We start from the raw sequence: 16,603 nt of genomic DNA, 5'->3' as shown, positions 1-16,603 counted from the left end.
GTGCTGCAGCAACTGCACGACGCGCCCACTGCAGGGCACTTCGGCAAGGAGAAGACGGTGGAACTAGTAGCCAGGGATTTCTGGTGGCCTGGAATGAGAAGGGAGGTCGCGGACTACGTGGCGAGGTGTGACACCTGCCAGAGGGCGAAGCCAGTGCTTAGACCGCCAGCCGGACTGTTGGAACCGCTGCAAACTCCGGCCGAACCTTGGGAGAGGGTGGCCCTGGACTTTGTCACGGATCTGCCCAGCTCGAGGGGCAAGACGGCAGTGCTGGTGGTGGTGGACTTGTTCTCCAAGATGGCACATTTCATTCCGTGTGCGAAGGTGGCCACGGCGGAACAAACCGCCAAACTGTTCATAGACCACGTGTTCAAGGTTCACGGTCTGCCACGGTCTATTCTGTCCGACCGGGGGCGGCAGTTCATCTCAAATTTCTGGCAGCGGCTGATGGGCTTCCTGAACGTCAAGATCAACCTGGCGTCGGCGAGACACCCGCAAACCAACGGGCAAGCAGAACGGGTCAATGCCATCATGCAGCAGTACTTGAGGTGCTATGCAAATCAACAGCCTGCGACGTGGGTGGATTACCTGCCGCTCGCCGAGTTCGCTTACAACAACACGAAGCACGTGTCCACGGGGGTCACACCGTTCTTCGCCAACAACGGGAGGCACCCCAGAACCTTCCCGGGACTGGAAAGGCTGGGGGAAGGGGAGCCGCAGACGGCAGATGCGTTCGCGTCGGAACTGCAGGAAGTCCACGATCAGCTGAGGCGCCACCTGGAGCTGGCCAAGCACGCATACAAGGTACAAGCGGACAAACGCAGAAGGGTTGGCAAAGAGCTACACGTGGGGGACTGGGTCTGGTTAGCAGCCCACGCAGTGCCGGCCAGGTCGTTGGCCAAGAAGAAACTAGGGCATAAGCAACTGGGGCCCTATCAAGTCGAAGAGCAGGTCAACCCGGTGGCCTTCAGGCTGGCGCTTCCGGAGGGTTCCAGAATGCATCCGGTATTCCACAGATCGGTGCTCACTCCCTACAAGGCACCGCACAGGTTTCAGGAACCCGGAACGGCGCAGAGTCAGGCCAGAGACAGAACAGGGCACGCAAGAGTGGCACGGAAGGAGCGCATCAACGAAGTCACAGAGATTTTGGATTCCAGATGGGGGGAAGAAGGGGTAGAATACTTTCTCGCCAGGGAGGGCACCCTGGCCAGTGCGAACAGTTGGGTGCCGGACTACGCCTTGGACGAACCTCTGCTCAAAGACGAGTTTCATGCCCTCTTCCCACATAGACCGATGCCAGCAGACTTTTTCGACGACTGGCTTTTCACACCCACGCTTTCGGGCAGCACGTTCCGGGGGTTCGACTCTGACGAGGACCCGATACGAGACGTCCGTTCCCCGGAGGGGTCGCCCTCGGGATCTGCCTCAGAACCCTCGTATTGGTGGGACGACAAACCAGAGGAACAGTGGCGCAGGAAGTGGCAAGAAGGTCCAGGCCGAGCAACGCCGCCTGGAGGAAGCGAGGGAGAGACGGACATGGACATTTTCGGGGACGATCCAGGTTTCGAGCACGGCGGCACAGAGATGGAAGCAGAGGTGACCGTCGTCGACGAGAGAAGGGAGGAAGAACCGGAAGACTTCGGAGGGAGGCCCGCTACGGGAACCGAACGGTACCCGACATTCGTCTCCTTGACGCAGCAGCACCCAGCTCCAGCACCGGAAGGAGGGGAAGGGGGAGTGGGGGGCTTCGAGGGGGGGATGGATGTCAGGGGTTCAGGAGCAGAGGCAAGGGCAAGGGAGGAAACAGAGAGCGAAGGGGAGGAGGCAGAAGAAAGGATGAGCGATGACGACGACCCGAGATCTCCGAGTCTCTCCAGTGAGTCGGAGGATTCACAGAAAGGAGCACCAGTGGCCAAAGCAAGGGGGGAGTTTAGGGGGGCACCCCAGGGAGATAGAGCCAGAGGGGAATCAGAGGAGAGCAGTTGGAGATCGGGTCCAGCGTCACCGCCAGAGAGCAGGGAAGAGGAAAGGAGCCAGGGGGCAAGCGCTGGCAGCTCACAGCAGGAGGGAGGGCACGAGTCAGGGGTGGCCACACCTCCATCTGGGAGCGAAGAAACGGTTAGACGGAAGGTGGAAGGTTGGGCGCGCGCGCCAAGTTCAAATGCACAGGAAGGAGGCGCAGTAGGCAGCCCGGAAAGAGAGCCGGGTCCTAAAGCCCGGCGCAAGGAGACAGGAGAGTCCGGGGGGTCAGCGTCCGAAGAATCCCGGAAGGAAGAGACCCAGGGGGGCAGAGGGACCCAGAGAAGAACAGTCAGGCGGAAAAGGTGGAGCAGGGCTAGGATATTAAGTTGGTGTACGAGGGGCGGAGATTCAGACGGAGCTTCGCCGATCTAGCTACTAGACGTAGGGTTGCACGCAGCAGCTTGAGAATGGAAACTGTAACTCAATAAAGACTTTTACTTAGTGACCGTTGGCTAGCGTGATCCTCTGTGAGCTAGGATCTTGAAGCAACCCTGACAACACCCAACTCTATCTGTTGATGGATGGCCATCCTGACCCGGCCCCAGACACACTGACCAGATGTCTGGAAGCTGTGGCTGGATGGTTACGTGGGAGCTGGTTGAAGTTAAATCCTTCGAAGACAGAGGTCCTCTGGCTGGGACGGGACGATATGGGATTGAGGGGGCAACTCCCATCTCTTGCGGGGGTGCAATTAGTGCCAGCACCATCCGTTAAGAGTTTGGGTGTAATCTTCGATACCTCCCTCTCTATGGAGGCGCAGATTACAGCTATAACAAAGGCGGCATTTTTTCATCTCCGCCAAGCTAAGCAGTTGGCCCCTTATCTCTCTCGCCCTGACCTAGCCACTGTGATCCACGTGACAGTCACCTCCAGACTGGATTATTGTAACTCGCTCTACGTGGGGCTGCCCTTGAGACTGACCCAGAAACTCCAGCGGGTGCAGAATGCCGCGGCGAGACTCCTTATGGGGTCTTCGCTGCGAGACCACATTCATCCGGTACTATACCAGCTGCACTGGCTCCCGGTGGAGTACAGGATCAGGTTTAAGGTGCTGGTTTTAACCTTTAAAGCCCTATACGGCCTAGGACCCTCGTACCTACGGGACCACCTCTCCTGGTATGCCCCACAGAGAAACCTACGGTCTGCAAATAAATACATCCTGAAGGTCCCAGGCCTCAGAGAGGTTAGGCTGGCCTCAACTAGAGCCAGGGCCTTCTCGGCTGCGGCTCCAATCTGGTGGAACGCTCTGTCACAAGAGACTAGGGCCCTGTGGGACCTGACACCTTTCCGCAGGGCCTGCAAGACAGAGTTGTTCCACCAGGCCTTTGGTCAGGGCGCAGCCTGACTCCCTCCTCTGGCAACCTGCACAGAATTTTGCTTAATGGTTGCCATCAACTTGATTTTAATTAATTTTTATAATGAAATATTTTTAGAATGTTGGATTATTTGATTGTATGATTATTTGATTGTTGTTAGCCGCCCTGAGCCCGGCTTCGGCTGGGGAGGGCGGGATATAAATAAAATTTATTATTATTATTATTATTCATCTGAGGATCACAGGGTGGTTTACAACAAAAAATGTATACCATAGCAACAAACAATATTCCACACCCTTGACCCCCAATATTATTTATCCTGGGTTATGGGTGGCTCAGCAGACTGATCTTGTGGATCAGCTCTGTGACAGCCTGTGAGTGTACCATGAGAGTGTTTGAAAGGTGCTCTTTGTTGTCCAGAGAGCTGCTCCCAGGTGCTTGCTTGGGATTGAGGCCTGAGAGATTTGTATTAGTGATAGTTGTCTCCCCTCTTGTATGCTAGTGAGGTGAACTCTGCTCAAAGTGTGACATCTCTTTTGCAAAGTGCCCAATATTTGTGCCCAGTGCCCCTGAGAGAACACAGTGCCCTTCCACTGTAGTGATCTCACCCTGAAGCCCCACTCTCATGATGAAAGTCCTCACAAAGTTCTTCTCTGTGTTTACAAGTCATGTGAGTTGTGCTTGATACATGCAAGATTTACGTCCTTCTGGTGCTATGATTGGCTGCAGGGTTCTTCAGCATTTGAAGTGCTCCCATAACATCATAGTGGCCAGCAAGTGGGGTTATCCTTTTTCTTCTAAATTAGGGTTTCTGGCTTGGGTCTCTGGCTGTTTTTAGATTTCAGTTCCCATCATCCCTGAACATTGGTCCTGCTAGCTAGGGTTGATGGGAGTTGTAGTCCAAAAAACAGCTGGAGGGCCAAGTTTGGGAAATCCTGTTCTACATCATACCCATGTAGGTTCTGAGCATCATGCTTCACATTTTTCACATGTGAAATGGGTATTTTGTGGTGCCTGACAACCAGCTGGTTATTGGGAACCTTTGAAGTAGTAAGCAAAGTACAAACCCAGCACTAAGCATGACTGATCTCTCTTCACCTCACCTGATGCAAAGGGAGAGCAATCCTGTTTGCTTCAGTTGCTCCATAACAATATGACATGTGGAACCAAAAAGTTTCCCCATCCCTGAGTTAAGCCATGAGAACAAGTGATTGATGTTTTGGTATTTTTTCAAATTGAACTGAATAAAGGTTGCAACACAAGTATTGTGCAACAACCACCTCCCATGTTCACTTACTCCACACAGAGAAGCAGATACTAGTGTGCTCCCAATTGTACACTGGCAACGGAAAGTAGGTTTCCATTCTACTATCCATCAGCTGGTATGTAGGACCTTGGATCTAAGTAATCCTTTCTGGCAACAGTCCAAGAATCCTCTGTGTGTCTTACAGTTCCTTTTACTGCACAGTTACCACTATACTTTTCTCATCTGTTATGCCTAATGCCTAAATTGTTCAATCTATAATCTACATCCTTTTCCAAAAAAATGGTATATCTCATCTTTTATGTTAGTGTAAAATAAATACATTTTGAGTTATGTTATATTCCTTTTTGTAGAGCTAAAGGTACAAGAGCTCATTCAGCAAAGAAGACTTTTGACTGCAGGTTTAGATGCAATTATGCAAAGCATGCAAGAGATAGAAAATCTTATTGCAGGCAATGTGGAAGTAGCAAAACCCAGTGGTGAGTATGAAATTTAAAAAGTCATCAGACATGCAATACTTCAGAATCCTATTTTCACCTAAGTAGTATATGATAGAATGATGTGCTCAAAAATGCTCATCTCAGCTCCATACTGGCAAACCTCCCTGATATGGACAGGGCCAGTTGCACTCCACAAGGGCTGTTGCTTCTTTCACTGCATTCCTCCATGGAATCCTGTTGCCAGACTTCTGACATAGTTACAGCCCTTGACATCTGCCCACCATTACCAGTGGACACTTCCAACAAAACTGTGCTCAGCTCTGTAGTCTTAACAGCAGTGCTGATTCCAGTAAGTTTGCTACTCTATCCATATGTGTGAATGTACAGAGACCATGAATAAGAACAGGGTGATTGCCTGCATTTGTAGTTCTGCAGTTGTTTGTGCCACTATATTGGTCAAGAATTTGAGCTGTACCCCTGCTGCATCTGCATGGAGGGAAGGGCATCTACCAAAAATCTAGTTTAGCTTTGGAATCTCCCCAAATGCACAAAGTGCGTGTGTGTATACAAATGACAACCTGTTACTATTTATCTTTGTAGAAATTGAATTAGACAGAATATATGAGAGAAGAACATTACTTTTGGAAAACATGGAATTAAATCTGCAAGAGCTGAAAGACCTTGCAAAAGGTGGTGTAAGTGGTAAGTAAAGTGTTAAATTTTAGTATGTTGGGCATTGCTTGGGCACCTGCCCCCCAATCAATAAAAATCAATACAAATCTGAAGTTCTGCCTCCCCTAACAAAAGCCTGCCCCCATAACAAAAATCCTGGCTATGCTCATGTTCTGAGAGTTATATCCAGAGCAAATGTGAGACAGAGGTTGTGTACTCCTGCTCCGTAGAACTCTTTGTGTTTGAAGCCATATACATGTGACATTAGCTACAATTCCTATCTATCCTGTAGAGTCTTTAGAAATACTGCTGTTTGATGCCTTTTCCTTTAAACCAGTTTTCATAAAATGCACTTCTCAGTTAAACTGAGGTGTGTATATTTAAGACAGTCTGTTGAGTAGGCAGTCTGGTACTGTGGTATTGATGCTATTGAGTACCACTACCTAAGATAATGTTATTTTTTATTAATAATCTTTATTTATTTTCATTTTGTATGTCCAAACAAATGCTGTAAAGAAAGAAAAATATGACCAATAACAGAAAAAGGACGATCGATCTTACTTGAATAGTAGATTTATTAGGTGGATGATGGGGTATTTGGATTGGACTGTTCCTCTTGCACGAGACTCAGGCAGGAACAAAGAATTGTGGGAGGTAGATCATTTATCTTCAGTTTTTCGGACTCGCCAAGCAGGAGCATTTTCACAAGAATCTCAAAACCAATTAAACATATGGCCTACATGGGTAGATCTTACTGATAACCCTTGAAAACCATGGCTCTTAGAACGGGAGGAATGACTTGAAAGATTGTGACAAGCAATAGAGGACCCTGCTGGGTTTAGATGCTTTGTCTTTTCTTTTACTTTCTTCTGCGTAGAACTACTCAAGCCTTGCAGAAACTCTGAGGAAACCATGAAGATTTTCCCTTTGCCGTGAAAGCAGACTGCAGGAGGGAAATAAGCCACTGAAGGGAACTGTTGATTTCAATATTACTGTAGGCAATATTGTGCCGCTGAAGTGGACAGGACTCACTGACATCTCTCCTTTGTGCCGCTGCCGTGGACAGGAGGAAGATGATTTAACGCTGTGTTTTCTGTTGACTTCCCCCCCCCCCCAACCAGCAAAACCACAATTGTTGAAGTAAAGCCGGTGCGCTGAGTAAAAGGTCCAAAGGATGCTGAGGCAAACATGCAGAGCGGCTGTTAGTTGACAAAGCACGTGGTTGTTGCATCAAGCAGCCCACGCCACAAAAATCATTAATGAAAATGATCCAACCACTGAAACAGCAACTGCCAGCAACAAGAACATAAAAAACAAGAAGGGAGCGAAGTAAAAAATAGAAGTAAAGCAACTGAACACAGAATAGCGAAAGACCTGTAGCAAGGAGAAAGAGTGTTTTGTTTTAACCTTGGCGGAGGACACATAAAAGTTGTGGGACGTCTACCTCCCACAGTTCTTTGCTCCTGTCTGAGTCTTGTGCAAGAGGAACAGCCCAATCTGAATACTTCATCGCCCACTGTCATAAATGGAACAAATCAAGACAATGTTATTTTAAATTGTGTTTTGTTACATTTTTATTGATTTTTCTACATACTCTTCATAAAGTCTCACATTGTACAACCTTTAGAGGTTTAGACAGCACTCTAGCCTGTGTCTTCAAGCAGCTCATATATATTTATTTATATGGGCTTACTGCATCCAATTGCTTTTGATGCATAAAATCTTTGCCAATCTGTACAATCTGTACCAATTAGTACTTGGGTACTAATGATTTCTGTCCACTATTAGATACTAAAATGAATTTGTACAATGTGGCTGGTAAAACTGTTTTGCAGCTATCTGGACACATGGTATTAAAATTTAGTCTCCTTCAGTGCAACGTGCCCTCTGTAACAGCACCATTTTTTTAGTTTACTTTTATAGAGAACAGTTCTGAAAATGTAATTAGTAACTATCTTTTATCCAGAGAAGAAAATACAGGCGATAAGTGAGAAAAGAAACCGTTTGATTTCTAGTTTTGAGGCAATTCTTCAAAATATGGAAGAAGCACTTACTTTAGACCAAGGAGCAAGGACAAGACCTGATGGTAAGTCCAAAACAAAATTCCATGGAAATGGTGCTTCAGAGACATTGTCACAATAACTTCTGATTGCAGTTTGCTTAAAACCTAGAGCATTTTGTTCTACAATACCTTTTCTGAGGATAATGTTTATTGACAGTAAATGCTGTTGTCTCTTGATTTTACTGTTTTATCTTTTGTAAATCATTTCGAGGTTTTTTAAGCAAGCAGGGTATAATTCTTTATTAAATATATAAATAAATACATAAATAAATATCTCTATCCTCACAATGAGAACACAATCCTGTTTTCATGGAAGACCAACTGAAAGGATTACAGGTTGCATTTTCTGCTGTTCTTTTCTATAGCTCTGAAAAATGCCAAATAGGACCTGCCACTTTATTCCATCCTACTATTTCAGAATTCTCTTTGCTACAGAATCTCAATGTTATATGATTCCAGTTTTAAAGGAAATAATAAATATTAATAAATATTGCTTTCTGTTATTGAATATAATCATTTTTACATATCCTAGAGAGAAATATCAGTGATCTCATAGAACTTTCCAATCTAGAATCAAAACTGGATGAGATGCAAAATCTAGGAGTTTTTACAGGCTTTCAACTGGATACTATAAGTGAGTAAAGAATTAACACCTTCTGTATACAGTAGCATGTATTCCAAACTGGATTTAGGCTGTGGTTTGCCTTTTTTAAAAACAACTGGTCTATAAAGAACACAATATAATTTCCTTAGTAGATAGATGCAAAAACCGCTATTATATATAACAAAACATCTTTAAAGACATTTTTTTCTCCATTTAGTTCATTAACAACTATTTTATTTTGTTAGGGAAAAAAATGTGCAAACTAAAAGAACAAAAAAAGAAATTGATTAGTAAATGGGAAAAATATTTTCTAAAAGAGTATCCAGAAGGATATATACCTGAACGTAAGTACAAATATGATTATATTATTGGGTTATTGGCAATTTTAATGTCTTATAATTAATTCCTGTTGAGTATTTTTGTTCACCTGTGAACGTTAGTCAAGGAACAGCATTTTAAATGCATTATACACATGCAACACCAGATGACGCCAAAGGGTATTTTTCTTTTGTTATAACAATTTAATTTTTTGACTTATTTATAGTGTTTTTTTCCTGTGTGTAGATCCACCTCTGGTCAATAATATTCTGCTTCTTCAGGTGTATCTGAAGAATTGTGCATGCACACGAAAGCTCATACCAAATTCTGCTTCTTGTAAGCCAAGGATGGGGAACCTCCAGCCCATCAGGTATTTCTGGACTGCAGGATCCCCATCATCCATGACAATTGGCTATGCTGATTAGGGCTGATGGGAGATATAATCCTACCACGTTTGGAGGGCCACAGGTTTTCTCATTCCTGTTGTAATCCTTCTTTTCCATCCTCTTTCCTACCTAGTTTACTGTAACTGTACTAAAAATGTCCAGTGCTGTTTTTCTAGAAAAAGAGGTTCTGGAACTCACCATGAACACATCCCTTGTTCTATTATAATGACAATGGCACCCATCTGAGAGGTGCTGGAACTGAGTTCCAATGAGTCCTAGCTGAAAAAAGCCCTGAGAATGTTCAACACAACTACATGTGTCTTCAACTTTGGGGCCTTGCCTTTTTTAATTCCCTGCTACCAGCTTGCAGATATAACATGTAAATGTATTGTGATAGAAGGTGAACTAGCATGATTTACTAATCATTATTACCTGATAGTTTTTCTTCCCTTCCTTACCATGCTTCCAGCTCCCTACTACCTCCTCCCTGCCATGGGGAAGCCCCACCCCATAGCTCCTCATAGTAACTGTATCTTGGAATTCCTTTGAAGCAACTCTCTCCAGCATTCCCTCTCCCACCTCCTTGTGCTGACTTACCTGATGGAATGCACACATTCACCATAACTTCTGTAAGTTAATAGGTGCCAGGTGAAAGCACTCCTCTTCTCCCAGGCCTTTGGGCAAATTAAACTATCTGTGGCTTTTAAACGTGTGTGTATTGTTTGGTTTGCATTTTTGTGGTTTTACACTGTACACCAGGGTGTATGGGATGTTAGGGGAGGGGTAGTACCTTTGGTGGGGGGATCATCATGCTCCTTCTGGGGTAGTTTGACCACCTTTGTCCCCCACCCTGCACTCAGCTCTCACCTGTGGCTCATAGAAGCTGTCAGCATGCAACAGCAGCCACACCCTGGGAAGGGCTTTGACTGGCTGGCTAAACCAGATGAGAGTAGTAGATGGCCTCAAACCACCGTTGAGTTAGGGACTTCCCATGCATGTGAAGGCAGGCTCTGGTGGATTGAGTAGATGAGACCAATTGTGGATACAACAGTCAAGAAAGCAGTTTCTGCACAAGCTGTAGAGGGAAGTGAGGAGCAGGTGGGGCTCATCAACTTGGGAAAGTAGCCCATCTAGGAGAAGGAAAACTCTGATCCTAAACTTCCAGATGGATACTTCCAGAGTATCTTTGGGAGAAGAAACAGCTAAGGAGTAAACCTTACACAAATCAGGAGTGTAGGCTCCAAGATGGTTGGATGGTGCCTTGTATGCCTTCTTCTGGCAGCTCCTGCTGCCCAGCTGGTGCCAAACATATTGCTCTGCTTTCCTTTAGACCACATCAGTGAGGATGAGAGGGAGGTTTTGTCACCTGGGCAGCCTAGGACCTCCATACACGTCGCCCAGGTTTGAGCATTGGGGAGGTCACTTCAGAGCTGCTTATGCAGCAATTTGACTTCACCCCTGGAGATGCACTCCACTGTCTCTTGAGACAAATGGGTGCCAGCAATACTGTAAGCCACTGTGTGATCCTTGGACAAATGATTGTATGTAAATTTAATAAATAAAATAATAAATAAAAATACTTACCTTACACAAAAGTACTGTGCCTTCCCCCAAAAGCTATATCCTTCCTGACGTTCAAAACCTCTTCATTCTTTTATCTTTATTTTCAAAGGCCCAGTCTACATATTACATCTATCACAGAGAAATGTCAACAGATGATGGTGATAAGTTGTTATTGTATACAAAACACCATTAATGTTGAAGGTGTTTTACAGAGTACAAAAGGTCACATGCCTACCACAATGGCATCACAATCTAAAATTCAACATGGGATACAAATGAAGAAGGGAGGAGGGAGTGGAGATGGGAGAAACATGGGAAGAATGTGTGATTATAGTAGTTACATGTAATTAGACTTAGTTACAGCATGGTATGTGAACTAGGGCAACCTCATGGATACAGTGGCAGTTGAGGATAGGTTTTAGGTCAAAAGATTGGTTCTGGGAGGCAATTCTAGACATATGGTACAGCATGTGAGAAAAGTCAAAATTGTTTAAGAGAGCAGGGAACCTTTGGATAATTGAGAGTGGAGAAGCTCTGTAGCACTGGTAAACATGTACTGCTTTCTCATCACATGGAGTGCCTCTGTGGCAGTGCCTTATGCTTTTGGATGGGATGGCACTGGCACAAAGTTTTATTTATTTATGATCAGTATTTGTTTAATTTATATCCCACTCTTCCTCCCCAAAGGAGCCCAGGGCTCTTGCCTCATGTGAAGTTAAATTAAATTTTTCGCTAAAGGTTTGCTTTTGTTTTTGAAGCCACCAAAAAAGGCAAAACACCCAAAGAATTAGCTGGAAAAGGTTTGTTCTCATATTTGCGATCAAGTATCAAAGATCTGCAAGAACAAGGCATTATTCGGCAAGATAGCATGTCTGGTAAGTATTGTAGTCAAACTTTCTGTGTTTCTTTGAGTTTTCTGAACAGATAGACTAGGGCAGGCTAGGGCTAGACTAGGGCAGATAGACTAGGGCAGTCCATGGGTTGCATTAAAGCTCCAAAGAGCTTTTGTGGTCCTTCTATAATGCCGACAAAATTTGTCATTTTAAATAATAAAAATAGTTGTTGCAGTTGTTAATTAAAAATCTTCTTATTGCGTCTATGGGATCCCAGCTGTGATGCCAGCCTTCAGAGGGCTCTCAGCACCAATAGGCCACTCTACTATCACATGGCCACATGCAAGCCACCTCATTATGGGGGCAGTGCTGCTTTCTTCCTCTTTCTTCTGCTGCCTCCATTCTCCTCCTTTCCCTCTGCCCCCTCTTAATTTTTTTTTAAATGTTCATTACCACCATGTCAGCCCCATTTGCTAGACACTTTGACTTTGAGACAAGGCCAAAGGCAGGGGTGGCACGTTCCATTTCACTGCTCTGAAAATGTATAAAACATTTATTTTCTGCCTCCTTGGTCTCCCTTTCTTTCTGCTGTTCTTCTAGTTTTATTTTAACCTGCTATTACAACAAAGGTGTACAAAGTAGTTTTTGCTTTTTTGTGGGGGGGGGGAGGGTTCAGGCTGGTGAGCAGGTATTTGGTGAGGCTAGGTAATAAAGTTTTTTTTTAATGTGTGTGTTATTTTCTGTACTCCATATGGTCTTAAATTGCTGCTTTTTTTGTTAACTTACATCCTATTGGGTTTTAGGATCTTCTTGGTGTTCTTATTTCAAATATTTATTTATTTATTTCTGCTTTAAAGTATTTGTGTGCGTTTTGGGGGGGAAGTCCAATGCCCAGACAGTTGTAGCAGGGTGGGGCAGGGGAGTTTGTTTTGTGCTAGTTAAGGAAGATGCAGGCACAGAGTTCTGTGCTTAGGCATGTATATGAAAGGTAAAAGCAGGAGGGGTGGTATTATAGCTAGGAGGGTCTTAGAAACCCTTCATTTAGGCACCCTTCTTCCTAACAGTTATATTTGGTGTTCTTCAAGACACACAAAAGGTAAAGGAAGTTGAGTTAATCTGTAAAAACAAACAAAACAAAAAAAACCCCAAACAAAATCCATAGTCAGGAAGCCATGACTGAAGTTTCAATCATCCCAGTCCCATTTAAAGGATGCAAGGGGCTTGAGTTTGATTTATTGGGTCACTTAAGTTTGTGTGTGTTGGTGCTTTATTGTACACCTGTACATCTTTCTGTACATCTTTTCTGTACACCTGAGTGAAATTTGAGCTAGGTACAATTAGTAAGTTGTTATTTATTTATTACCCACCCTTAATTCCATATAGTAAGTATAGTTTTCAATAAAAACTGAAAAGTAGACTGCTCAGAAGTTTTCTAAACTTAAAATCACAGAACCATAGAATGGAAGAGTTGGAAGGTACCTGAGGATCATCCAACCCCCTGCAATGCATGAATATGCAGCTTTCCCTATGGGGATCGAACCTGCAACCCTGGTGTTATCAGCAACGTGCTCTAACAGGCTATCCAGGAATAAATTCAAATTATTTTTCTTAGAGGTAGAATTGGATCAGCTAGCAAAAGAAGAAAGAATTATGGACAGATATTTTGAAGAAGTTCCAATAGAATTCCTGCCTTCAGAGGTTGCTGCTTTAAGTACACAATATGAGGGTGAGTGGGAAGAATATAATAAAGTAGGATTAACATATCTGATGGTCTTGTTTAACAAAATCCAAGAACTTATACAGAATTGTTTGACCCAAGGATATAACTGGGGTTTTTTTTCTGAATGATGAGCAGTCACAGGAATAAGACTTGTAATATATTGTAATATTACAGTATATTGTGTATACTTTGCAGAACAAAACCCCCAGAAAAGGGTTGTTAATATATTCCACAAAATGTGGTAAAGATCACTGGCTTAGAGCTTAGATAGTTTTAAAGGATAGAGGAAAGAATGAATAAATATATTCACCTACATATTCCTGAGCTCCTGATTATTAATATGTAACAAGTAGCAAACTCTTTCATTAGCCCATGGAATTCATTGGTTGTCAGACTCAGAACCAGATGTATCATTAGGCAGAATAAGACAACCATTTCAGGTGACAGATACTTTTGGGGGCGGGGTGAGAACACGGATGCAGCAATGCCCTAGCTGTCCTCTTCTGTTGGTGCGTGGCATTTGGAATGACCTGCTGCATCATTGTGTAACCAAAAATCATGGTGAGATAAATTGCTGTTTTATCAAGGAACTAATGCTTGATTCTTATTACATCTGAGTATTTTGAGCTGAACAAATTTATATTCCAAACCAGGTTATGTTGTCATCATGTCTAATTTGGCTTTCGAAGAAAAGACAGTTGTACCTTGCAAGTCAAACGGAATCCGTTCCGGAAGTCCGTTCGACTTCTGAAACGTTTGGAAACCAAAGTGTGGCTTCTGATTGGCTGCAGGAAGCTCCTACAGCCAATTGGAAGCCACAGAGGCCCCGTCGGATGTTCAGCTTCCAAAAGAACGTTAGAAAACTGGAACATTCACTTCCAGTTTTTGATCGTTCGGGAGCCGGAACGTTTTGACTCCCAAGGTGTTTGGGAGCTGAGGTACGTCTGTACTGGAGGCTAGCAACCCAATGATTCTTTGCAGTTTTCTACTTTTATGAATAATAGAGCTAGTGAATAGGTTTTACGGTGCAGTTGACTCTCATCTTTTGTGCAGGTTATGTTCTAGGGATAGCATGTAAAGCCAAAATAACATATAGTCAAAACAACCCTTTAAACACCAGAAAATGGCTTGTAAAAAGCACAGTGCAGCATTTACTGGTGCCTGACGACTGCATTACTTAGTCTGTACACTCTCTAACTGCACTGCTAAACACTCTCTCTGCACCTCTGAACACTCCCAAGGTGAGTTCAATGAAGGGTGGGATTATCGATGTTTTCCCTGCAATACCCACTCACCCCCTTTTCCCCAGTCAAGCACTTAAAGCTGAATTCACACAAGTTTAATGTGCATAAGTTGAGAGTCAGCTATGTAAGAAATCTAACACTCTCTATCTGTTGGAATTGCATACAGAATGTGTTTGACATGTACTGGTTCCAGCTTCAGAAAATTTTCAAAACTTGTTGTACACTTTTTTGTTTTGTGTAATTGCAATTTACTCTACTACTTCTGGCTGTGGCTTTCAGAGACTCTGAAATATAAATAAGCCCCTGTGATCCTATATAGTTCCTGTGATTAAGTATATTTTATTTGTTTTATCTTATAGATGAGAAATCATTAAAACGAAGGGCTTTGGCTGCAAAATTGGAGGCAAATATAAGAGATCTTCAATCTGCTCTTCAAGTAGATAAACTAGAAAAACCTAAATTTGAGAGTGAGTGCAGAGGCAAATTATATAGCAGACACATCTTTTGCTCAGAAAATAGTTAATTACACAGTCTTTTGTCCAGGGCTTTTTTTTCAGCTGGAACTCTCTGGAACCCTTCTGGCCCCTCCCTCCCAGTTCTGGCCCCTCCCAGGTGTGTGCCATTGCCTTTATAAGAGAACCAGGAAAGCACTTCTTTTTGTAGAAAAAACAGCACTGCTTTTGTCAACCAATAGATAAAACTATAAAACATGGTTAAACAATGTCCCACAGTCACCAGAGAGTTGGATCAGTTGCAACAGGAAACCATCTATGTCAGCTCTTAAATGCCTGCTGAAAAATTTCGGTTCCACCAGTTATAGCTTTCCACAATGGTTAATTGTTGTCTGCTGTTATCTTTGTTATATTATTTTTATTGTGCTTTATGTATTATTGCTATAAACCACTTTGATATTTTTTCTTTTTATGATATAAGCAGTATATAAATATTTTATAAACAACTAAATAGAAATACTTAACTACAAGAATGAGTTGCAGCAAGCCTCTTGCTTGTGCATACTGCCCTTCCCCTTTCACACTCACAAGGTGGAACTGCTCATGGGTGTGAAGCACAGTGATATCAGAACTCAGGGAACTGTAAACGTATCTTTACATATGTTTCCTAAGCATGGTTAAATTCAAGTGTTCTCATCTGTGGATGCTGACTTGAGTAGAAAAATTATGTAGAATGTGTACATACATTTATGAGGGTCACTCATTAAAGATTTCCCCTGACCCACTTCCGGTTATCGTAGGAGGATGAAATTGCACTTGTATAATGATACATCTCTCCGCAGGTAAGGTGGTAATTTGTAGCTCTGAACTCCTAACAGTTGCTCTGCTACAGATGCTAACGTGGAGTAATGTCTGATAATGGAACCAGTTGAATGCAGAGCGGTCATCAGCTTCCTGTACTTTAAATTCTCCACAACAGGGTTAATCTACAAGTGGAATATTCAACTGCTGCAAGGGACTGCAAGTTTTGCAACATGGTTGTGTTTTTTAGGGGGACGGGAATTGTATATTGGACCTATTTCATCTTACTTTCTCCATAACATGTAAATAATCTCTCTCAGTACCAAAAAGCGTTTTACGGACAACAGGCAAACGGAGACTTAGTTCACTTGAGCCATCAGATCAGCTCGCATTGAGACCACAACTTTCAGGGCTGCAGATACACATAAGTAAAGTACCTGGTAAGTACAAAACGTGTTAAAGTATCGTGTGTGCTTCCAAGGATGCTCCTTATACTGTGCATTATTTGATATGGTTACTGAGGACCCGAATGGGTTGGGTTATGACCCTCATCACGTGACGGTGGCAGGAGAGCAAAGAACTCTGGGAACTCTAATCTTCTCTGTCAGCTAAGTGTTTTTATCTTCAACAACACTTTATTTCTACTTCTTTACTGTTCCCTCCTATATCCTTTCACTTTCTAGTATTGTGTGTATGTCCATTTTCAAACTTTACTCCTTTGTTTTCTTTCCTCCACTGAGGTTAAATAAATTAAAACACACACACACACACACACACAACCCTCCTGCTTCCCGTTTTGCTTTTGCTTTCCCTTCTCATTTCCTTGTTTCCACTATTTGACCGCAGGCAAGGCATTTTTTATTATTATTACTGATTATTTTGGATCCTTGAAGTGCCAATGGTTTT

General features: G+C 43.4%; 1 protein-coding gene across 9 annotated transcripts in view; it reads left to right on the top strand.

The window, feature by feature from the left end:
* CCDC7 (coiled-coil domain containing 7) overlaps positions 1-16,603 on the top strand; it is a 164,459-nt gene that overhangs the window by 122,246 nt on the left and 25,610 nt on the right. For 8 of the 9 annotated variants that reach the window (XM_077936777.1, XM_077936780.1, XM_077936778.1 and 5 more), the window contains exons 66-74: positions 4,956-5,081; positions 5,643-5,744; positions 7,681-7,800; positions 8,309-8,410; positions 8,626-8,724; positions 11,406-11,522; positions 13,093-13,206; positions 14,804-14,911; positions 16,018-16,137. In XM_077936777.1, the coding sequence (XP_077792903.1) occupies positions 4,956-5,081; positions 5,643-5,744; positions 7,681-7,800; positions 8,309-8,410; positions 8,626-8,724; positions 11,406-11,522; positions 13,093-13,206; positions 14,804-14,911; positions 16,018-16,137 (1,008 nt within the window). The remainder of the gene's footprint in view (positions 1-4,955; positions 5,082-5,642; positions 5,745-7,680; positions 7,801-8,308; positions 8,411-8,625; positions 8,725-11,405; positions 11,523-13,092; positions 13,207-14,803; positions 14,912-16,017; positions 16,138-16,603) is intronic. The other variant, XM_077936783.1, reaches the window with a different exon arrangement.

Source organism: Podarcis muralis, chromosome 12 (genome assembly GCF_964188315.1).
Source record: "Podarcis muralis chromosome 12, rPodMur119.hap1.1, whole genome shotgun sequence".
In the NCBI taxonomy this organism is placed as follows: Eukaryota; Metazoa; Chordata; class Lepidosauria; order Squamata; family Lacertidae; genus Podarcis; species Podarcis muralis.
Note: the sequence above shows the minus strand (reverse complement) of the source record. Positions and strands in the feature narration are given on the sequence as shown.